Genomic DNA, 24,559 nt, shown 5'->3' with positions numbered 1-24,559 from the left:
GAAGCAAGCCATAAGAACACATTTCTTTAAATCTCATTTTTAGCTTAAAAAAAAAAATCACATAAAATTTTATACTGTAACCCCCTTTAGATAATGACTTTGTTTCTTTTTTAATGATAAAAAGAAGCAATCAGAATTACTATTTCATTTTTCTACCACCAACTAAATCTACAAATCCACCCGTATTATAATCATATACTCTACCTTGAAGAGTACGAATATATGAAGTTATCTCTGTTCCTATTCAAGCCCAACGCTGGGCACTGGTTGAATCCTCTTTTGTTCATGAAGATCTTGTTCCTTTACTTACCCTGTCTCTTATTTGTGTCACTTTTTTCCTCTAGTAGATACTACATAAAACATCTAGTGGATATTATAAAACATCCTTTAAAAACATCTTCAACCCCACATTCACTTCTAGATACTACCTTACTTCTCTGCTCTTCTATCTCAAAAGAGTTATCTTACTTGCTTTCTCCACTTTGCCACCTCACATCCTTTTCTCAACCAACATCCCCAACATACATCAGCTTTTAATCTCCTACTTACTTTCGGAGATTTCCTTTGTCAAGGTCACCTTCATCAGGCCAATTCTAATGGTCATTTCAGTCTTGACCTCACTCGATCTCTCAGCAGCACTTAACAAAGATTTTTTCTTCTTCCAAGAGAGTGCTAACACACTCTTGCTTTCCTTCTATCTCACCAACTGTGCCTTTTCAGTTTATTTTGATGGATATTGCTTTCCTTTCCAAGGTCTAAATACTGTAGTGTACCCCAAAGCTCGGTACTTGGATCTTTTTTCTATCAACTAAATGACTGCATTCAATCTTTTTTTTTTTTTGCATATTCAAAGAGAATATTTTTATTTGACCATGTGAATAAAAGGCCTGATTCCTGCCCCTTGCCTGCCCTCAAATCTGCTGCTCTTTGTCATTCATCAATTGTTGGGTTAAAAACCTAGCAGTCATCCTTGAATGCCACATCTCCCCTCACCTGCTCTCCCAACACACAATCCATAAGGCAATGCTGTCAGTCTGCCTTTAAAATACATTCCAAATATGACCATATAATTTCCTCTGTTGCCATCACAGTCTATGTTGACCAGCATTACTCTCTTCTACAATTGTTTCCTAACCAATTTCTCACTTTTGTTATCACCTTTCCTCCTCAACTGCTTCCCCTATTCTGCTTTCCTCAGAGCATCTAGGTGGTAGAACCAAGATCCAAATCCATTCCTGACTTCAAAGCCCAGGCTTTTAATGACTACACCCTACTTCCTCTTATTTGCATGACCAAGAGAACAAAAGCAGAAATTCACTGTGCTTTAAATCTTTACTGGATTAAATAGATGGTCTTGTATTTCAACATCTTGTCCCCACCTCGAATCTGGAATAACCAAAATGGCCATGAGTCATAAACTATTCAGATACCCCTCAGACACAAAATAAAATGACCAAAAAGCTGGTAGTATTCTTTCTGATTCTTACGCTCAAAAGATATCTAAAAATCAGTGGCTGTCATAGAACCCAGAACATTTTAACATTCAACAAATAGAATGCTTATTCTATCCCACATCTGACACTAGAATCAAGACTCTGTCTCCCCTTAAGAGAAGGTGCACCATGACCCTCAGACTGGTTTGGGTACTTGTCTTCTGTACCTCCTTCATTGTGTTGTATTTATATAATTACTTGTATGTATTCCAGTTTTTGATGAAAGGAACTAAGCCCAATTCCTTAGTTCCAGGAATTCCTTAATACCCAGTTCTTAGATCAGGTACTGATACATCTTAGGTACCTGAAAAAAAAGTGTTAACTGAATAAATTTTAAAAGTTATCTGTGATAATTTTTCCACTGGTTGTTACTGGGGAGGCAGGTAGGATGCCCAAGATACATGTTGAGCTAGTAGCAGTTGCATTCTCAGTGTGGCTGCTTAAGCGATCTTTGGTACTCCCAAGAGAGCATCTTACATCATGGTAGTAAACAGGGGAGGCAAAAGCAACCATATCAAAGACAAACATCATTCTGGCAAGCCATATTTGGCATGAGATCCTCTGTCCTAGGAGGAATCCCTAAGATACATTTGCCAGGTTCTTAATTCTCACTCGATATCTCTGACTCAGTAAATAGATGCATTCTGCCTGCTAAAGCCCCCTGCAGTATGGTATATGTTATATGAAAGTACAAAAGAAATAGAGAATAGCTTCTGATCTTATGATGCAGGAAGAGCATTAAGATAGAAATAAAAATTAACAATATAAGCATGTCCCTTAAAGAAGGATTAGAAGACTTAGGGGTAAACAGTATGATGTAATATAGACTTGAAGGTTTTTAGCAGTTTTGCCAAGGGAATGACCGGGGTGGTTTGGAGGAGTTATAGGAAGTATTCTGGAGAGGGGAGTAGAAATGGATTTTGAGGAATAGGTAGGAAAAAAGGATACCGAAGACATTTTATCCCAAAACTGATCTCTGTAGGGGAGGGACAGTGTTTTACTCATCTTTGCATCATTACCCTTTAGCACAAAGTGTTCAATAAATATGTGTTTAATAAATGGTCAAATAATTTATTGAATTAGTGAATAAATTAATGACTGAACAGCCTTTACTTAAGTGGAAACCATAGCCAATTCTATCAGTAATTTCTATGAAAACTATTTAGCAAAGGGTTTGTATTTAGGCCAAACGCAAATAAAAGCCGAGAAGGGAACCTAAACCCATCTGTTTCTCCACCTTCTCTGAAATAGAGAAAGTGAATCTAGAATCATGGCACATCAGAGGTGGAAAAGGCCTTACAGTCGCATTTAGTCCAAAATCTCACCTTAGAGATGGAACAGCTAGACAGCAGGTAATCCATAATTGTTAAGATTCTAGGAGGTACTATAGTATATTAGATAAAGGATGGGTTTTAGACAACTGAGCCAAGTCCAAAACGTTTATTTTTTAAAACTGCTCTTTATATAAATGTTTCCATACATGATATTACAACAAAGCTAAGGCTTGGAAACTGAACCATTCCCTTCAACTTGGTGCTTGAGCTGATAAAAAAGCTAAAACCTAACATTTAAAATATAGATAATATAAATTTGTGGGTTACCTCCATTCAATGGCATTCTCCAGAGACTTGAAGGTTTTAGGACGACCACGTAAGAAATTCTGCATGCTGTTAAGTGCGTCCATGGCTGTACCTAGATGTTAAACAGAAAATTTTAACCACAGTACTTAACATATTCTGAGTCAACATAAAGAGTCAACTATATACTATGTATCTCCCCTCAATGACAGAATTAAGTGACCATGGAGGGAAAAATCAGTTTAAAAAAATTCAGAAGGCTAATGTGATTGCCTCCTTCTAAGATGTCCTCCAATGATTTTTGCCTCCTGGTATTCAGTAGTTCCTCCACATTGACTAGAGCTAACTTACACAAGCAATAGTGTGACTTCTGAGGCTGGATCAGAAAAAACATGGTAGTTTCTTTTTAAACAGTAAATAAAACTATGGGATATACATACAATTGAAATATTATGCAGCCATAAACGATGTTTATGTCGAGTTTCTGATGGCATGTAAAATGATTATATAATGTGAGGTGTGGACAAAATGAGTGAAGGTGTGAAAAGTACAAACTTCCACTAATAAAATAAGTAAGTCCTAGGTATGTAATGTATAGCATGGTGATTATAGTTAACAATACCATATTGCATATATGAAAGTTGCTAAGATCTTATAAGTTCTCATCACACACACAGATACACAATTCTGTAACTTTGTGTGATAACATATGTTAACTAGATATGTTGTGGTGATAATTTCACAATATACAAATATATCAAGCCATGATGATGTACATTTGAAAAGTTAAATGTCAATTATATCCAAATAAAAAAATACTTGGAATGCCTTTGCTACAAAATAACACTAAAAATAAAAGATACAAAAGACAGAGGGACATACTTCAAGATGAAAGTCAACAATAAATAAAGACAAGATAACAATAATCTACCATGGATATCTTTAATATATCAAAGATTTTGATTTAGTCAGCACTAAGAAAACTTACCTTCCACAACATCAATCATGCACAGACCCAAGAGGCTTGGTACCAGGTTGGACGACGCTGTGTGGACTGCAATAGCACCGCCCATGCTATGTCCAATGAGCATAATTGGAGGAGGGAGGTCCCCATACATGGCTTCAACCACATTGCCAACATCTCTGCAGAGAAGAGAAGGAAGTAAAGCATGGACTATTACTAACAACACTGTAAAAATAGTTTTCTTTCCTAATTATCTCCTTTGGTCTGTAACTAATAATCCCAGGACTGTAAAGGTCTAATAGACCATCTTGCAAATGCACCTAAGTAAACCTAACACAGTCCCCAGTACCTATACAAGAAGAGCTAAGAACTAAAACTTTGATTTCCCTTTACATCACACTTTCACTGTTCTACACGTTTAGTTCAATTACATAAATATCTATCTTTATTTTAAACTGAAAATAAACCTGAAACTCTGAACAAATCATTCAACGGCTCTATGCCTCAGTTTCCTATCCATGAAACAGGAAAACAATCTTTTTAAGCATTATAATGTAGCGGTTTGACATCAACTGCAAGATGAACTGTGGACCTAGTTTATTTTTTACTATGTGAACTTGGATTAGCTACTTAATCTCTTAGAGTTTCAACATCTATAAAATGAAGATAAGAATATCAATTACTATTCTGGATTGCTCTGAGGATTACTGAGACACTCAGTGGTGAAAAGACTACTTTCATCACTTTACTCTGAAAAGAGTAAGGTGTTATACAAATATTAATTATTATTTACAATTTGGCATGTAAATTTGCTTGAAGTATGAATGCAAATTTAGTGTTCTGAGAAACCAGAAAAATGTTCAGAGCTAATTTTTACTGGCTTCTGTTCCAGTCTTTAATCACGAGTGAACCTATTTAACACAGTCAAACCCCAAAGCTTTGAAAAGGAGAAGTAAAGCATAACTTTGTTTTTCATTCGTGTATGGGCCTTCTTTGCTATAGGAAGAGTAAGCAAGGTGTGTCTCTAGAGACCACTGGCCCTGTTTCTGGGAGTGAGTCAGTCAGGCAACTTCAAGCAGTTTTGTCTTGTTGAATGTCACTGCATACCTCAGGCACTCACACACTGTCAGCCATATAGCAGCTGTGAATGCAGGGACACAGTCTTTCAAATATGGTTCTCCAAAGTATTCAGAATGGCAAAAATAAATGTTATTATTTCTGAAGGAATTAATTTTAAAAATCTCATACAACAATTGTAGATATGAATAGGATAGTTGTAATCTCTACAGACAATGTGAATGAAAAATAAGCAGGCCACTCAATTTTATAAGCAAAAACAAATAATTTTTAATATTCCCTCAGAGTTAAATTTAAGGCTAAAAGTTTTGGTTTGTCAGGTATAATGAGTAAAATAAAAGGATGCTATGAAAGATTATCTAGTTAGTAACTGAATATATAATTTTGGTAGATGCTATCTAGGGGAATCCTGTCATATTTATTAATACTAGTTCATTTCCTGAAAAGCAGTATAGCGTATCACAGACATAACAGAAAATGGAGTATCAGAGTAAGCTGAGCTCGAATCTTGGCTCTTCTACTTTCAGTGGAGTTTCATTTTACATAGAGTTTAGGTTCTAAGTTGATGTGAAAGGCAAAACCCATGCTGTCAGGGCTACTTGAAAACCCACCAACTGCCCATTAAAGTGCCCATTTAAAGATTTTTGTTTCACAAAGTGATTGAATTCAGAAACAATATAAATGTTTTATTGCTTCACCTATTTCAGTAAGAATCCAACTTGTTGACTCTTCTGATTCTTGGTAATTATCTTCAGCTCTTACAGAAGGTTTTAACCATTTATTTTCTTTTGAACTTTTTGTGTGAGTTATCAACTTATTATCTCTTAGCTCTTATTCACCTTTTACATGTTCCGCAATAACTGGATGAGGCCTTTAAATATTTTTCCTTTGCTAGCTGGCAAGATGTCAAGCTATGCCAGTAGAGGGCAAAGGAGAGAGTGCAGAAAGAGAGGGTTTTGTTCCTGATGTGCACTGACTCCACAAGCTCCTGTAGCTTGTCTAGCATCCAAGACCTGCAGCACACACAGCTTTTCCAGTGACCAGCTCTTGCAACACACAAGGATTCTCCAAATACTCCATCTCCCCATAATGTTCTTTTATTCTCCCTAGATTTTTGAAGTATAATTGGTATATAAAAATGGTACATAAATTAATGTATACCATTTGGTAAGTATACACTCCTGTTATTATCACCATGATCAACTCCTGTTATCATCACCATGATCAAGGGAATAAACACATCCATCACCTTCAAGATTCCTTGTGCTGTTCGTGTGTGTGTGTGTGTATGTGTGTGTGTGCGCACGTGCACACATATGCATGGTAAAAAGACTTTACATGAGAGCTACCCTCCTAACAAACTTCTAAGTGCACAGCATCATTAACTATAGGCATTATGTTGTACTGCAGATCTCTGGAACCATCCCTGGTAATTTTGCTACAGAGTGCCTCTGGTGAGACAACTCTATGAGAACAGCTTCCCCTGAACCCGAAAGGGCAGATTTCTGGCAAGTTCTGCCAACAAAACATCAAAGTGACTTCTATACCTTCAGTAAGTCATCGTTAGTACCCTCTCCAACAAGGGGATCTCAATCTTTTCCACTCAGGTGCTGTCTCAGACTGAGGGAAAATAGGAAGTGGCTGCTTCTTACATCTACTATTTCTAGTCTTTCCTTCTCTTTTTCAAACCTGTTCCCAGTTTTACAGAGATGTAACTGACAAATAAAATTATATTTAAAAAGTGTACAACGTCATGATTTGACATGTATACACTGTGACATTGATTCCCATAATCAACTTAATTAACCCTATATTCTTTAGAAATCTTACTTTTTACTAGCCAATTCCTCATTACTCCAGTCCCGTTATAATTAATAAATCTTTATATTAAGCTTTCCTTGTTTATTACTATCCGATTTCTCTCTCCTGATTGTCCCAGATTCATACATGATTAGGCAGTATTTCCTTAAGGTCATTGTCAATTCTTTAATTTCTTCTTGAATGTCAGTCAAGCTATCAGATCCTTGTCTGGCTGCCTGGCCACTTAAGATGATATATTTCACTTTTTTGTACCCTTTAAAAATCATCTGCAAATCTTTCTATGGGTATTACATGCTTGATTATTTCAGGCATTATTGTTCTCACATTACAAAGGGAAAAATGAGGGAGCAGATTCTTGGCTCTCCTTTCATGGTTTTTCAGGCACACAATTATTGAGTGGAATGGTTCTCACACATTGTTATTTCTCTCTCTTTGCCAAGCACTATGGTTGAATGATCACAGTTCAGGTCCATTAACTGTGTGACCTCGCATGATTAGTTACTGTGCCAATTTCCTCATTGATAAAAAGGTGACAATATTTACACTATGGATTGAAACAAATAACTTATTCTAAATGTATGTTTAATTTATACTTAATAAAGCCTGGAAGATAGAAATCACATAAATAACATCTACTGTAACAATACAATTTTGGCCACATGAATTTGGGTTCTGAAGGAAAAACAGAACTTTTACATCCAGATTCAAGCTGCTAAAGTAAGAAGGGACAAGGTATTTTTGGTGCCAAAAAAATACTTGAGAGAGCATGCATTAAAAACATGAGAGACCATGTATTAAAAGCAAGGTAGCTTGAAAAAGCCTGTTTACAAAATAGAACATTGTATGTGTATGTACTCAGTCATGTGCAACTCTTTGTGACCCCATGGACCGCAGCCCACCAGGCTCCTCTGTCCATAGAATGTTCCAGGCAAGAACACTGGAGAGGGTTGCCATTTCCTACTCTAGGGTAACTTTCCAACCCAGGGATCAAACTTGTGTTTCCTGCATTGGCAGGCAGATACTTTACTACTGAGCTACCAGGGAAGCCCATACAATACAGAATAGTGGTTCCCAAATACCAGTCATGGGACTGGCTGCATCAGATTCCTCTATAGAAATTTATCAAAATATAAATGCCCAGACCCACTGGTAGAAGCATGAATTCAAGAGCTGTGAGGCAGGGCTGAATGATCTGTACTTTAAATCATTTCTCAGATAATTCTGATGAATGGCCAGGTTTGAGAGCCACTGTAGGTGCTATACTCATCTTTTACTTTGCAGCCCAGGGTATAATCAGTTATTCTTTAATACCATGTTCCCATCTTACTATAAAGCTGGAAAAAGTATGTGGGCAGGATATCTTAAGAACACCTTAGAGGGCCTTTTGTAAACAACTATTTTTCAAGCTTGGGTCCCCAGTAGATATTCAGGTTCTATTCACCTCTGTGAACAGAAAGAAACTTTTCAAAAGCTAACAGAGACTAAACTGTTCCCTGAAAAATTTTCAGGGCACCATTTTAAATGATGACTATCATACTGAATATAACAAGAAACTGGGGGTTTCTTTCAATATTAAATAGTAAAGAAACACCAGATATAGAGGGGAAAAAAAGAAGTAAAATGTTCTCTGTTATTTATTGTTCAACAATCTCACCAGGACAGCCATAAAGATATATTATTATTTATGGTAGTAATGTAAGCCAGGTGATTGTATAAACAGTATTACTTACTTTGCCATTGTTTCTGCAGACAGGTCTTCAGAATTCCTGACTTTTGTTTCGCCTAAAAAGAAAATATTTTAAAAATAAAATTCCCAAGGAGATAAATGATAAAATCAAGAGTACTGTCTTCCAAAAATCTCACTTAAGGATAATGAAATGGGGACTTTATAATTGTACATGATAGGCACAGCAAGGATTTTCTGTTACAGACATATCTTTATGAAGGATAATTACAGTAGCAAAGAAGGAGGATAATTACAGTAGCAGATTTTTCCACATTCCTTATACACCACCAGCATTGGAATTTGGTTACATTAGCAGACATTTTCTCAACAAGATATACATGTGTGTGAATTTATAAAATATTTGTGAAAACTAAAAGCTAGGATTTTCCTCAAAATGCCCAAATGGAAATGACCAGACCCAGTGAACTTTTTTAATACTTTACACTATTCAAAAGGGTTGGCAAATGTGTCATTGAGTCAGTGAGTAATTAAGAACTTCACTCACCATGACCTCGAAGATCCAAAGCCACAATCCTACACTGAACTCTACTAATGATTGCTGCCTAGGAGGAAAAGGAAAAGTATTAAGATACATCAAGGTTAGCAAATCTTTCCCCATTACTAATGATAACTTTGTTGGGTGAACTGCTATCAGAAATAAACGATCCCAAGAGAATTAAAGGAATTCCCCTTTAAAGAAAAAATTTTAAACTAATGACTGTTTTTTTGATACACATTCTGGCTCTATCCCAACTTCAAAATATGAAATCCCTCTTTAAAATTTAACTCTTCCTAGCTTTCCATGAAACAAAATAAGCACCTCTAAGCTAAGCCCCTCTGAACTCTGCTATCACCTATGATTTTCATCCACACTCAGTGGTTATCTTTTCCCTATTCTAGAAGGGAAATTCTCTAGGTAAGAACCGTGAGTCAGTCTATATCTTGGTTCAGCATATCACACAAATATGACACTCAGATAATGAAATAACCTTGAAAGCAGCACAAGTCATAAAATCTACCAAAGATTCACTTAAGATAGAGCAGCAGTACACGTAAGTTTGTGCCAATTAAAAATATATTGAAAAAGAAATCATAATATCATGAGCCAGTACAATTTTATTGGTTTAAACAAAGCTGAAATTGAGGATCTTCTTCCTCAAATGAACTAGACTCTTTGAGAGTAATACATCACAATTAGTGTTAGTAAACATCATCAACGCTTTTTTAACTTTTAAAAAAAGACAGGACAACTATCTAGGCTAACTCCTACATTTCATGAACGAGGAAACGGAAGTCAAGAGAAAGGAAACTGTCTTCTCAGGATCACACAACTAGCAGTAAAAATGAGAACCAAGGTAAGCTACTAACATAACAGTCAATGTATAACATAAAACAAATCAAAGCTCTTAAATCACATTTTCTTATTTTATTTTTAATCAATGTTTTTCATATATTCACATTATAAAAATATGGAAAATTAGTAAGAAAGAGAGGAGAAAAAAGCTCATATGATTTGCCATCTAAATGTCATCTCTTTGGATGTTTCCTATGATCTTTTCTCCCAACTCTGCTGGAATATTATTGACATATAATATTAAGGCACCGGATGTGATCATTTGATACATGTGTATATGCAAAATGGTTATCACAATAACCTCCAACCTCTCACATAATCATCACCTGTGTGTGTGGATAACATTAAGATCTATTCTCTTAACAACTTTCAAGTGTGAATACCATAATTAATTACAGTCACCATGCTGTACATTTAACTGATTCCCAGAACTAATTCATCTTACAGCTGGGAGTTGGTACCCTTTGGCCAACATCTCCCCACTTCCCCCACCTCCTAGCTCTTGACAATCATCATTCTAATCTCTATTTCTATGAAGTCAGCTTTTTTAGATTCTACATATAGCTGAGAACATATATTATTTGTCTTTATCTGACTTATTTCATCTAACACAATGCGCTCAAAGTCCTCCATGTGGTTGCAAAAGGCAAGATTCCTTTCTTTTTCATGGCTGAATATTCCTGTGTGTGTGAAAAAGATACATGTTTTGCATGGAGCTATTCAGTTTCCCCAACATCATTTATTTTAGAGATTATCTTTTCCCCATGGAGCCTGCTTGGAGTCCTTGGAATTTTTGGTTTCAGTAAAGTTGAACTTATTAACCTTTTTTTTATGGCTTCCACTTCATGTGGCTGCACCATACCATATATTAATGTTCTTATCACCTTTTTAAATTCATTAGTTAATCCATTAGGATTTTTTTATATTAACATTTTTATACATGGCTTATTTCTGGATTCTTTCTGCCAATACCATACTACTGATAAGAGTTTTAGAATATGCTTTGGTTCATGTAGTGTTGAAGCCTTGCTTAGAGAATTTTGAGCATTACTTTACTAGCATGAGATGAGTGCAATTGTGTGGTAGTTTGAACATTCTTTGGCACTGGAATGAAAACTAAGATTTTCAGTCCGGTGGCCACTGCTGAGTTTTCCAGATTTGCTGGTATATTGAGTACAGCACTTTCACAGCATCAGCTTTCAGGATTTGAAATAGCTCAACTGGAATTCCATCACTTCCACTAGCTTTGTTCAGTGATGTTTCCTAAGGCCCACTTGACTTCGCATTCCAGGATGTCTGGCTCTAGGTGAGTGATCATACCATGATTATCTGGGTCGTAAAGATCTCTTTCGCACAGTTCTTCTGTGTATTCTTGCCACCTCTTCTTAATATCTTCTGCTTCTGTTAGGTCCATACCATTTCTGTCCTTTATTGAGCCCATCTTTGCATGAAATGTTCCCTGGGTATCTCTAATTTTCTTGAAGAGATCTATAGTCTTTTCCATTCTGTTGTTTTCCTCTATTTCTTTGCACCGATCACTGAGGAAGGCTTTCTTATCTCTCCTTGATATTCTTTGGAAGTCTGCATTCAAATGGATATATCTTTCCTTTTCTCCTTTGCCTTTCACGTCTCTTCATTTCACAGCTATTTGTAAGGCCATTTTGCTTTTTTGCATTTCTTTTTCTTGGGGATGTTCTTGATCTCTGTCTTCTGTACAATGTCATAAACCTCCATCCATAGTTCATCAGGCACTCTATCAGATCTAATCCCTTTAATCTATTTCTCACTTCCACTGTATAATCGTTAAGGGATTTGATTTAGGTCCTACCTGAATGGTCTAGTAGTTTTCCCTACTTTCCTCAATTGAAGTCTGAATTTGACAATAAGTAGTTCATGATCTGAGCTACAGTCAGCTCCCAGTCTTATTTTTGCTGACTGTATAGAGCTTCTTGGCTGCAAAGAATATAATCAATCTGATTTCGGTATTGACCATCTGGTGATGTCCATGTATAGAGTCTTCTCTTGTGCTGTTGGAAGAGGGTGTTTGCTGTGAACAGTGCATTCTCTTGGCTAAACTCTGTTAGCCTTTGCCCTGCTTCAATCTGTACTTCAAGGCCAAATTTGCCTGTTACTCCAGGTGTTTCTTGACTTCCTACTTTTGCATTCCAGTCCCCTATAATGAAAAAGATATCTTTTTTGTATGTTAGTTCTAGAAGGTCTTGTAGGTCTTCACAGAACCATTCAACTTCAGCTTCTTCAGCACTACTGGTCAGGGCATAGACTTGGATTACTGTGATACTGAATGGTTTGCCTTGGAAATGAACAGAGACCGTCATTTTGAGACTGCATCCAAGTACTGCATTTTGGATTCTTTTGTTGACTATGATGGCTACTCCATTTCTTCTAAGGGATTCTTGCCCACAGTAGCAGATATAATGGTCATCTGAGTTAAATTCACCCATTCCAGTCCATTTTAGTTCAGTGATTCCTAAAATGTTGACATTCACTCTTGCCATCTCCTGCTTGACCTCTTCCAATTTGCCTTAGATTTGACTGATTTCCAATTTGATTCATGGACCTAACATTCCAGATTCCTATGCAATATTGCTCTTTACAGCATCAGACTTTGCTTCTATCACCAGTCACATTCACAACTGGGTGTTGCTTTTGCTTTGGCTTTGTCTCTTCATTCTTTCTGGAGTTATTTCTCCACTGATCTCCAGTAGCATACTGGGCACCTACCAACCTGGGGAGTTCATCTTTCAGTGTTCTCTCTTTTTGCCTTTTCATACTGTTCATGGGGTTCTCAAGGCAAGAATACTGAAGTGGTTTGCTATTCCCTTCTCCAGTGGACCACGTTTTCTCAGAACTCTCCACCATAACCCGTCCATCTTGGGTGGCCCTACACGGCACAGCTGATAGTTTCACTAACATTAACTTCCACTATCAACTACTTACCGTGAACACAGCCCAGGAAAGGGCAGAATGGCCTCCTCCATGCAGAAGGAGTAGGACTGGACCCTCTGAACCACTCTTGTAAACTCGAAAAGTGTATGAATAGTTAAAGAGAACATATTTAAGCTTTTGCTCACTGAAATTTTTGATTACTTAGTTATGATGATACCAATCAGAAAATTCAGACAGGACCAAATTATAAGCAAAGCTACAGCCTTCCAAGCTTAAGAGGCACTTATGGAGAAGTTTCTGAGACACCAGACTTGTTTTTGAGGCATGGGAGCTGTGTGACCACTTTTTCAATGGAAAAAAAAACACCGAACTATTCCCTTTGCCCTAATGAGGACAGAATTCCTGGTTTCTAGACACTAAACTGGTTCAACTCACTTGACTCATGAAACCATCCCCTCAAAAGATATATCAGTTTCAGGAATTTAATTCTTAATCCCCTGCCATGTGTTAGACAATTATAGCCAAATAAGGTATTAATAGTCTTACAAGTAACATCCCATGTCATGCAAGGAACAGACAGAATAAAAATGAAATAAGCAGCAAAAATAAAGAACATTTTAGCAACTACACAAATCTTTGTAGACACTATAAATTTATTAAGGAATAAGCCAGTTTGCAAAGGATATATCCTTGCCAGTTTCATTCTCTACTTCTACATCTTCCATGGACTCAAAGTACTGACTCCAAGGAACAGGAGAAAAGTCCCGCTTTCTTCCAGGGCTAAGGGCAAGAAAAAGAGAGAGATTACAAATAAAACATAGTCATGCATAAAAAGATAAAATCTTGATCAAAATATTAAACCTGAAATGAAAACAGCAAGATATTTTCTCATAAAGATATGAAGTTTTTATACAGTTGTGTTTTAAAAAGCTCAAATATGTATAAAAACTTTAGATTTTAGGAAATTTTATTAGTATATTTTAATCACAAATATATTACATGTATATACACAACACAAGTTCTCTCACCTTATTCTTGGCTATAGGCTCATTCCTATCCTTTCAATCCAGTTTAATATTGTTCCTACTACAATAATTTTTGGTCACTATTGCTTCATCGTACCTTTAATCTTCCATATTTTTTCATGCTTCTATTTCATTTCCCAACCAAATGGCAAACTGGCCGTATCAATACCTTGAATTTCAGGGTATTTATCTGAAGATAAGCTTACACAGAACTGAAATGACTTATCTATTCAATGTACCATTGTCTGTAATAGAGAAAAACTGAAAATAACCTAAATATCAGCAGGTAACTGATTAAAATAAATTTTGGTATACAGAGAAATAATAGTTATAAAAAGCAATTATATATTGATAAAATTCCTTATTTATAGATATGATACACTGTGAAGTAAACAAACATGATGCACATACTACCACATGGGTAAAAATGGGAAATACATATAAATGCAGTTCCTTATGTATGTTCAGACTATCTCTGGAAGTATACTGATATAACACTCATGGTAACCTGGGAGAGGAACTATGACTAGGAGGTGAAGAGGAACAATTTTCAACACACATCCCTTTCTATCTTTCTATTTTTGAACCATGTATAATTTAAAAATATTAAATCATTTAAAAACAAAGCTAATCAATAAATATCTACTTACAACCTATGTCTTCAACTTTGGATGGAATATAAGAAAGAAATCCTGAGTCTTCCTTTATTTCCATATCTACTCTTCTTTCCAGTAATGAAGGAAATTCAGAATTCTATTAGAAGCAAAACATTAACTACTGCCTGAGATCTTCTTATACATGCTATGGGACCAAACCGCGGGTATGTATAAAGTATAATATAAAGTCCCTCTTAAAAATTTAAGTGAATACAGAAGTACTCTAGGTTGGCTATAATATGGAATGAATTATAGTGGGGTAGCTGGGCAATCAAGGATGTATTCGGTCAACAGTCAAGTATTTATTGAATATCGTTTTCTACTAGGCACTGAAACAGATTAGTGGGTCTCAATCCATGTAATAAAATTACCTGAGAAGTTTATAAAAATACTGATGCTTAGGTCTAACTCTAGAAATTGATTTAAACCATCTGGGATGTGGCCTAGGTACTGATAATTTTTAAAGTTTCCCAAGTTGAGAGAGAGGTGCTAGAAATACAAAGGAGTATATGGTTTGGAAGGACAGAGGAGTTCAAACTCCTCATAGTTCCTACCATTTTCCTGTAATTCCTAACACAGTATGAACTTGAGCAAATTCAATTGATCTAAACTCTTTCTGCCTTAAATTATAGTGACTAAGTAAAATAAGATATCTTTTAAAAGAATCAAATAAATCTGGTAGTTGCTCAGTAAATGTGTAAACCTACCTTCTGATACAAAAACTTCTGTGGAAGTAAACTATAACGTTAGTCTAGATCTATATTTCTGGTTTGCTGGTTACACTTGAATTCCTACTGGAAACCTAAGAGCAGAACTCTTTAATTTTACTTATACTCACAAACTCATCTATGCATATATTAATTTGGGTATATATAATACAACAATAACACGGCATGCCAAACATATTATAATAGAGTCTAAGGATCTTGAATGAAGTTTTAACGTCTAGACCTAGGGATATGGTAGCAGTAGTACCTAATATTTACTGTACACAACAGTGAGTCACTGTTCCAATTTACAGGCATGATTCTATTTAATTCTTACAAAACTTTGAAAGTTATTTTTATCCCCATTTCACAGATGAGAAAACAGATTAGATACACAAAGCAACTTGCCCAAGGTTATACAACTACCAAGTGGCAGTAACAGTATTCAACCCAAGTTCCATCACTCTTCAAAGTCTCTGTTCTTTATTCCAATGCTGCACTAATTCTCAGATTTTTAAAAAAAATCTATTTGGTTGCATCAAGTCTTAATTGTGGTACACAGGACCTTTGTTGCATCATGCAGAATCTTTCACTGTAGCACGTGGACTCTCTAGCTGTGGTGCAAGGGCTCAGTTGCTCTGTGGCATGTGAGATACCAGTTCCCTGACCAGGGATCAGACCTGCATCCCCTGCATTGCAAGGCAGTTTCTTAATCATAGAACACCAGGGAAGTCCCCTCAGACTTTTTTTTTTTTTCTTTCTCACGCTCTCATTTATACTTCTGAAAAGTAATAAGGCTTTATTTAGAGCATATTATCAAAGGTTTCCTGTTCAGAATCTAAATATGATTAACTTTGCCAAGGCCACAGAAACTTTCTGAGTTGGCCAGGCACAAGTTAAAGAAAAAGTACTTTCTACAATCAAAAATTATTGACAGGAGAACAGCCTCTACTTCTATCTAATCTTCCTTTAAAAAAAAGTTTCAGGGACTACCCAACTTTACCAACATATGAGTAATTCCCATTTAGTTTAAAAGGCAATAATCTACACCTCAAAATGCTATTCCTACTACCACAGAGATTTTTCAGACATACTCCTAATATCTGCATTTCAACAGATAATTGTTTATACACTCCAAGACTTGACGACATTTGGTAATTTAGACAAGAAGTAAAATAGTAAGGGCCTTGTATGAAAACTAGTTCTAAAAAATACATGTACCCTAATATTCATAGCCGCACTATCTACAACGGCCAGGACATGGGAGCAACCTAAACGTCCATCAACAGAGGAATGGATAAAGAAAATATGGTACACATATTCAATGGAATATTACTCAGCCATAAGAAGGAATGAAATAATGCCACTTGCAACAACAAGGATGGACCTAGAGATTATCATACTAAGTGAAGTAAGTCAGAAAGAAAAAGACAAAAACACCATCTCACTTATATGTGGAATCTAAAAATACGACACAAATGAACATACCTATGAAATAGAAACAGACTCACAGATATGGAGAACAGACTTGCGGTTGCCAGCTTGTGATTGGGGTGGGGAGAGAAAGGATTTCAAGTTGGGGATTAGCAGATGCAAACCAGAACACATAGGACAGATAAACAAGGTCCTATATATTCCATGATAAACAACAGAAAAGAATATATATTTATAACTTAGTGACTCTGCTGTACAGTGGAAATTAATTCAACATTGTAAATCAATTGTAGTTTGATTAAATAAAAGACCCCTTGGCCTATATGTTGACCTTAACAGTCTATTTCCAGCAGAAATTGGAAAAATTTTTACGATGAAAAGAATGAGGGGCTACTGCACTCTTAAAACTTTTAAAATCTAAATTAATTTTCCATTTGCTAGAGACTAAAGCGTTGTTCTCCCATTATTAATTGTGTGACCTTGGGCAAGTCACTTAACTTCTCAAGGCCTGAGTTTCTTCATGTCAGATAGGTTTGTAGCATCAGTTTTATATGCTTTGTTGTGAGGATTAAAGTAGTCCTTTGGTTACTCTCAAATTATCCTCTTCTATTCTCCGGTGGCTCAAATGGCAAAGAATCTGCCTACAATGCAGGAGACCTGGGTTTGATCCCCAGATCAGGAAGATTCCCTGGAAAAGGGAATCTTTTCCATGGCAACCCCCTCCAGTATTCCTGCCTGGAGAATTCCATGGACAGATGAAGATGAGCCCAGTGGGCTACAGTCCATGGGTTCACAAGTCAGTTGTGAGTCAGTCAGCAACTAACACTTACTACTTTTGTCATGGAGCCAGTCATTTTCAAAATTAGTTTATTCCCTGGATGTATGGATACCAGTGAGGCTGCAGGAGAGGGTGGTGAACTGGGAGAACAGGACTGACATATACAGTATCATGTATAAAGTAGGTATCTAGTAAGAACCCTACTCTATAGCACAGGGAACTCGACTCAGTGCTCTGTGGTGACCTACATGGGAATGAAATCCAAAAACACTCCATTTTATTTGATGGAACACATCCTCCATTAGCTTCCCGAGAAAGGGGAATCAATTTTGAAACTTTGCATGTCAAAATGCTGTTACCCATTTTTACACTTGACTGACAGCTTTCTTTGATGTTGAATTTTTATGTTACAGACCATTTCCATACTGTGGGAGGAAGTACTTTGATAGATTCAACTTTGGAAGCATTCGCTAAAATTATATGTACATTTGTATAAAAATATGTGAATATATAAAAATAATATATATAAGATCACATTTATATAATTATATTTTAAAACATACACAGGGAATTCCCTGGTGGTACAGTGTTTAGGAGTTGGCACTTTCACTGTGGTAGCCTGGGTTCAATTATTGGCTGGGGAACTAAGATCCTGCAAGCTATGTGGTGTGGTCGGAAAAAACACAAAAACAAAAAACAAAGGACACCACTGAAAATATGAAAAATCATAGATCTGGTAAGGAACTTGTATGTAGACTACATAAAGAACTCATAATACAATGACAACCCAATTTCTTAATGAACAAAGGATCTGAATAGACATTCTTCCAGAGAAGATATACAAGTGGTCAATAAGGACATGAAAAGATATTCAGCATCATTTAGTTATTAGGGAAATGCAAATCAAAACCACAACAAAGAACCACTTCACATCACTAAGACAGCTTTTGACAGAAAGACTGCCAATGACAAGTGTTGGCAAGAATGGAGAAAGTTAGAACCTACATACGTTGCTGATGGGAATATAAAATGGTACAGCTGCTTTGAAGAACAGTTTGTCAATTCCTCAAAAGGTTAAACAAAGATATCATATGATCTAGCAATTCCACTCCTAGGAAATTACCCAAGGAAAATGAAAACATCATGTCTACATAAAAACTTCTATACCAATGTTCACAGGGGCATTGCTCATAATAGTTAAAAAGGAGGAACAATTCAAGTCTTTATTAACTATTGAACAGATAAACAAATTTGGTATAAATCCACACAATGGAATATTATTTGGCAACAAAAAAGGAATAGAATAATTCAACATGCTACAATAAAGATGAACTTAAAATATTATGGCAAGCAAAGAGGTCACTCACAAAAGATCACATATATTAACTCCATTTATTATAAATGTCCTGATTAGGTACATCTTTTTTTTTTTTTTTTTTAGGTACATCTATTGAGAAAGAAAACGATGGCTGCCTAGGGCTTGGAGGTTTAAGAGAACGTGAGAACTAAAAAGCAAGACATATTGCTCATGGGTATAAAGTTTCTTTGGGGATGCTAAACATGTTCAAAATTGCCTGTGGTAATGGTTGCAGAACTTTGGGCATATGCTTAAAAAAAAATTGACTGTACACTCTAAATGAGTCAGTTGTATGGTATGTGAACTCTATCTCAATAAAGTTGTTACCAAAAACATGAGAAGGGAAACATTTAAACAATAGATTATATCATTACTACCCTAATAGAGAAAAAAATGAAATGAGAAAAACACAGGTCAGATGAGACAAAATATGACGGCAGAAATAAATCCAAATGTATCAAAAATAAACTAATTACTCTAGGTTTTAAATCTCTTAAGATGAGTTTTTTTTAATTTCCAACTATATACTTTTTAAAAAAGACAAAAAATTCCAAAATAAAAGAAGATGGACAAAAACATAGTAGGGCAAATATTAGACAAAACAATTTTAATTTACATTTTAACTTACATTAATTTTATATTATTCTCTATCAAACTTTAGGGCATTTTTCTATCAGCTTCTAATGGTATTGCTGTTGAGTTCTTTAAATTTATAGATTTTCTGTCATTTCTTACCATTATATACTTTTTAAATTTCATTTTATACTGCAGTTGAGTTTTAAAGAATTTTTTTATCCCCCACATTTCTAAACTTTAATCTTAAAGTAGAACAAGCCTCTTCTTAGGAGATCCCTTAAACTTTCTCTTCTACTGAATTATATCTACTATACATGTTTTTATTCCCAACATTTACATTTTGTTCTCTGAAACCAGGTTCCTCTTTTTTTTTTTTTTTTTAATATAAAAGAGCATTCTCTTGTTTCACAGATGCCATACTGTCTCATCTCTAACAAGAGATGTTGGGGGGCGGGGGATGTGTTTGGTTTTTTGTGGGGTTTTTTTGGCTGTACCCCAAGGCTTGGCTTGCAAGATCTTTGTTCTCCAACCAGGGATTGAACCTGGGCCATAGCAGTGAAAGTGCCAAGTCCTAACCACTGGACCACCAGAAAATTCGAGATGCTCGCTTATTTAGTATTTTATTTTTTTCTATGCACTACTGTTTCCTTTTCTCATTTTGTTTTGGTTTCTGTCTTTTGCACTGGAGGCTTTCCCTGGATTGCTGGTGATTCTATGAAAAAGGAGGGTTTGCTGACTATTGAGTATCATTGTACAGTTATCAAGTAGAGACCTACACTTTTAAATGACGGACTCTTCCCCTTCAATATCAATATCTATATGTCTTTTCTCTTAGGCCAGCCATTTCTCCAGAGATAAATCCTCCAATCTTCTGCTTGGGGACATAAAACTAGCTGTGAGCCTTCTGAAAAGGATCTAAAGAGTCTCATTTGTTCACTCAACAAACAGGCATTAATAAGCACCTATGAGATATTATTTGAGGCACTGGGAATACTGCAGTGAACAAAAGACAAAACCCCTACTCTTGTGTTTACACTTAACAGGAGACAGGAGCAAAAATTTGCAAGGTGGCAATAAGGGCCATATAAAGTCAGGAAGGGTGACAATGAATATCAGAATGAGAAGGAATGAATTTTAAATCAGGTGATCAGGGAAGGCTTCTTTAAGCAAAGACCTGAGGAAAGTAAAGAAGAAAACACAAACATATTTAGAAGACAAAATTATGTCCTTTCACTTAATACCTGTTTCATCCAGCTGCTTTATCTTTGCCCTCATATCCCTATTGTCTCTAAGTCCAGAGCCACTCTGGTTCAATTTTTCCAGAAGTTAACCTGTCTCCCAGTATTGAGAAATATATTTTCAATAAATAGAAGGAAAGGAAAAGATGTGAGAGTCTAATGGAGTCAATCAATCCTATTTTTAGCCCCCTTTCAGAGGTACCTAGCATCTACAATTCCTGAATCTTTATGGGGTTATATGGATTAACTTCAACTTTCACTCTCTTTCTACAGACAGTTTGCTCTTCCCTGTCAGAGAATTAACAGTCTTCAACTTGCCATCTTCCTAAATCCTGCTGGTATCTTACCTTCCCTCCTCTTTGTCCTTTGATTATTCCTTTTTCCAAGTTACTTTACTATAATTTCAAGGGACTTGAGGAGAAAATGGAGATGAATTAATGAATTAATTTCAACAACTCTCTAGGGTAGCTGCTATAATTCCTCTTTTGCAAATGAGAAAGCTAAACCCAAGAGAGGTTAAATAACTCATCCAAAAGCATAGAAAGTAGCTCAGCTAGGGTCACTTCGTTATTAGTTTTTAATACTACCCTCAAAATAATATTAGGTTCTCTCTGCACTCTTAAAACCATCAAAGCTAACAATAAGCACCCAGAAATCCCCAGGAAGAAGTGGAAGAGGACTGGTTCCTGCCATAGGGATAATGATTGGTAGAGGACTCTTATTAAAGCAAGCCTGAGTACCATGGAGACTAAGAAGAAAGTCAAGGTTTACTACTATAATTATCATCATGGGAGAGAGCAGAAGGGTAGGGTGTAAAGGAAGAATCAAAGACAATTCTCAAGTCTCTCTGAAGTCATTCACAAAGAAAGAACAGAGGAAACCTTTTAAAAGAGTTCCAACTTACAAAACACTGATTTACCAGGTGCTTGAAAATTCTACATCCCACTCCTAATACTTCTCTGCATTGGCCACTGATGAAAATGTTCCTTATTAACCGGGCATCATAGAATCCAAAAATGGAAATAGTAGGATTTTACACAACATCCTGTATTAGACAAGAAAGGATATTTATGGCCCAATATACGACATGGTTGTATGAATGAAACCTTACCTTACTTAAAACCACTTTCAGATAAGATACTTAGTCTATGGGAACTTCCAACCTGCTGAGTCAGATCACACAAAAACCTGCTTTGTTTTAAATGGATGGATAAAGACAACTGCTGCAGCACAAGAACAGCTCTAATCTTATACTTCTGCTAATAAAGAACTGTGCTTTACCCAAGTTAGAAAGTTTTCTAAATTTTATTTCTACCAGTCACCCAATATAAGAACAGCGTAAGTAGTAACATCGTTTTCGAAAACACTAAAGTAAACAGAAAAAAGGATATAACGTGATCTGGCCTCAAACAAAAACACAACCACTGAGACATCAGTAATGAAAGCAAAAAAGCAGACAATAGAACACTTTATGATATTCTACAAAGATCAACTGGAGTTGTTCACTCTCATCACTGATGCATGGCCATTCTCAGTCATCAGAACACATGTAAGCTGCTATTCTGCTTAGACATATCACAATAGGAAGAAAGAGTTTTGAGGTCAGAGCTTAAAGCCAATAAAATCCTTATAGAAAACCCTAATATTTCAGAACCAATGGTTCTATAACCCCTACCCTAGACCCATCTAAATGCCATGATGATCCAGGATAAAAGACAAACAGCAAATATCTTTAGGGCAATTATTTAAGGGATTTTTTTCCAGTCACAACTTATTTATATAAGCAGCTAACTTAATTTCAATTAAAGAGACCTTTGGGTATGCCTTGTATGGCAGGCCCTGATACACTTTCTGGGCATGAGGGAAATCAGCAGGCCTGAAATTTTCATCAATGAAAACTTGGTTCTTTACCTCAAAGAGCTAATGCTTGGAGGGAGATAAGCAAGGAAACAGTCACTGTATACTATAGCTATGACAGAAATAAGAGAGCTCACACATGGAACATTCAAGCTTGTTCAGGACACTTATGGGGATGGAACCAGGTCAGAGAAGGATTCACAAAGGTTACATCTGGTGGGAAAATTTTGTTAAATCAAATGCTATAAAAAGTGGAAGTACTATTTTTATTAAATAATGACTTGGATAGTGAATAGGCAAAAGTACAAACCTAACTGTCGATAAAAATGTAATTTCCCAATAGTCAGTGGAAAAAAATGTTAGTGTATTCTCCAACTTAAAAATGGGCTTATATTCCAAAGGTTTGTAAAGTAAGTTGTTGGAAAAACTGAAGTACATTTCCTCTGATTAACAGTATTATAAAATATTCATAGATTCTCTGAGAAGCTCCATCCCCAAGTCTATTTAGCCATAATATGTTACAATGCTATTTGTGATGAAATTCAGTTAATAACAATCATGTAGTTCAGGTGGTTCACATAGGAAACGGAATTTAAATTGATATTAATACATCTTGAACCATGGTTCTTATGCTTAAGGAAAAGCTGGTTTAATTAAATGGATGAGAAGGATTAAATGAAACAAACCAGACACATGTGCATTTGTGCTGGGCACTTGACAAGCATTATCTAAATTTAATCCCCACAACAACCTGGGTTGCATTTTCTTAACAGGATAAACACAGAGGGATATTAAATATGGAATCATAGAGGGATGTAATAGGGTACAAGTTCATATTTATATACTGTTAATAACCAGTTTTAAAATTTCACTTCTATGCTCAACAAATCTGGCTCTTCCCTCACATTTACTTCCCTGCTAAATTGAGGGTGCACAATTCTAAGCTGATGGAAAAAATGTCATATATCCACTGTATCTGAGCATCATTCATTCATTGATCAAATGTTTATTGACCTCCTGTGTGCTAACCACTTCGAGGCTACTACACAAAAGGAGATTACTGTTAAATTAGTGAAGACTAAGCAAAATAGATCACAATCAAGTTGTTAGATGAAATACTGTATGTACAAGGCACCAATGACTTATGATAAACCATGATTTTTGTAACACTAAAAAGAGAGCTACCAGGGAATTCCCTGGTGGTCCAGTGGTTAGAACTCTGCACTTTCACTGCCAAGGGAGCAAGTTCAAGCCCTGGTCAGGAAACTAAAAATCCCACAAGACATGCAGTGTGGCCAAAAAAATAAAAAGAGCTACCAACTAAAGTATGACACAATACGTTATCACGCAGAATTCATTTTACATTTCTTTTTGTAACTTCGTATCTTTAGTTAGCTATTTTTGGCTACTCTGGGGCTGTACTGCTGGGTGTGGGTTTTCTCTGTTGTGGCGAGTGGGGGCCACTCTCCAGTTGCAGTGCACAGACCTCTCATCACAGCGGCTGGCTTCTCTTGGGGCAGAGTACAGGTTCTAGAGTGCAGGCTCAGGAGTTATGGTGCCAGGATTTAGCTGCTCCATGGCCTGCACAGTCTTCCTGGGCTTCACAGGTGGCTCAATGGTAAAGAATCACCTGCCAAGCAGGAGACCCAGGTTTAATTCCTGGGTCCAGAAGATTGATCTCCTGGAGAAGGAAATGGGAACTCACTCCAGTATTCTTGTCTGGGAAATCTCATGGACAGAGGAGCGTGGTGGGCTACAGTGCATGGAGGCACAGAGTTGGATACGACTTAGCAACTAAACAACTAACTACTCTTACAGTAAGGACTCACTTCAGTTTTGGAGAATGAGAGAGAAAGAGAAAAAGTGTCAAGTTTTGTTGAAGTAAAACTAAGCAACAGGCATGAATCTTTATATACAAGAGACAAACTCCAAGCACAAGTTTCAACCATATGAGCATTTTAAATCTCAAATTAGTCAATGTATTTGTAAACACAACACACTCAGCCTAAATG

At 36.1% G+C, this 24,559-nt stretch overlaps 1 protein-coding gene and 1 non-coding gene across 3 annotated transcripts in view; both read right to left on the bottom strand.

The window, feature by feature from the left end:
* PPME1 (protein phosphatase methylesterase 1) overlaps positions 1 to 24,559 on the bottom strand; it is a 51,206-nt gene that overhangs the window by 15,954 nt on the left and 10,693 nt on the right. For both annotated transcript variants that reach the window (XM_069553062.1, XM_069553061.1), the window contains exons 2-7: positions 13,606 to 13,699; positions 12,971 to 13,063; positions 9,164 to 9,221; positions 8,663 to 8,714; positions 4,059 to 4,213; positions 3,095 to 3,185 (exon numbers count right to left, since the gene is read on the bottom strand). In XM_069553062.1, coding sequence (XP_069409163.1) covers positions 3,095 to 3,185; positions 4,059 to 4,213; positions 8,663 to 8,714; positions 9,164 to 9,221; positions 12,971 to 13,063; positions 13,606 to 13,699 — 543 coding nt within the window. The remainder of the gene's footprint in view (positions 1 to 3,094; positions 3,186 to 4,058; positions 4,214 to 8,662; positions 8,715 to 9,163; positions 9,222 to 12,970; positions 13,064 to 13,605; positions 13,700 to 24,559) is intronic.
* Positions 19,974 to 20,045, bottom strand: TRNAE-UUC (transfer RNA glutamic acid (anticodon UUC)). Its single transcript has one exon. It is a non-coding gene; the product is annotated as a tRNA-Glu (tRNA).

This window comes from Ovis canadensis, chromosome 15 (genome assembly GCF_042477335.2).
Source record: "Ovis canadensis isolate MfBH-ARS-UI-01 breed Bighorn chromosome 15, ARS-UI_OviCan_v2, whole genome shotgun sequence".
In the NCBI taxonomy this organism is placed as follows: domain Eukaryota; kingdom Metazoa; phylum Chordata; class Mammalia; order Artiodactyla; family Bovidae; genus Ovis; species Ovis canadensis.
Note: the sequence above shows the minus strand (reverse complement) of the source record. Positions and strands in the feature narration are given on the sequence as shown.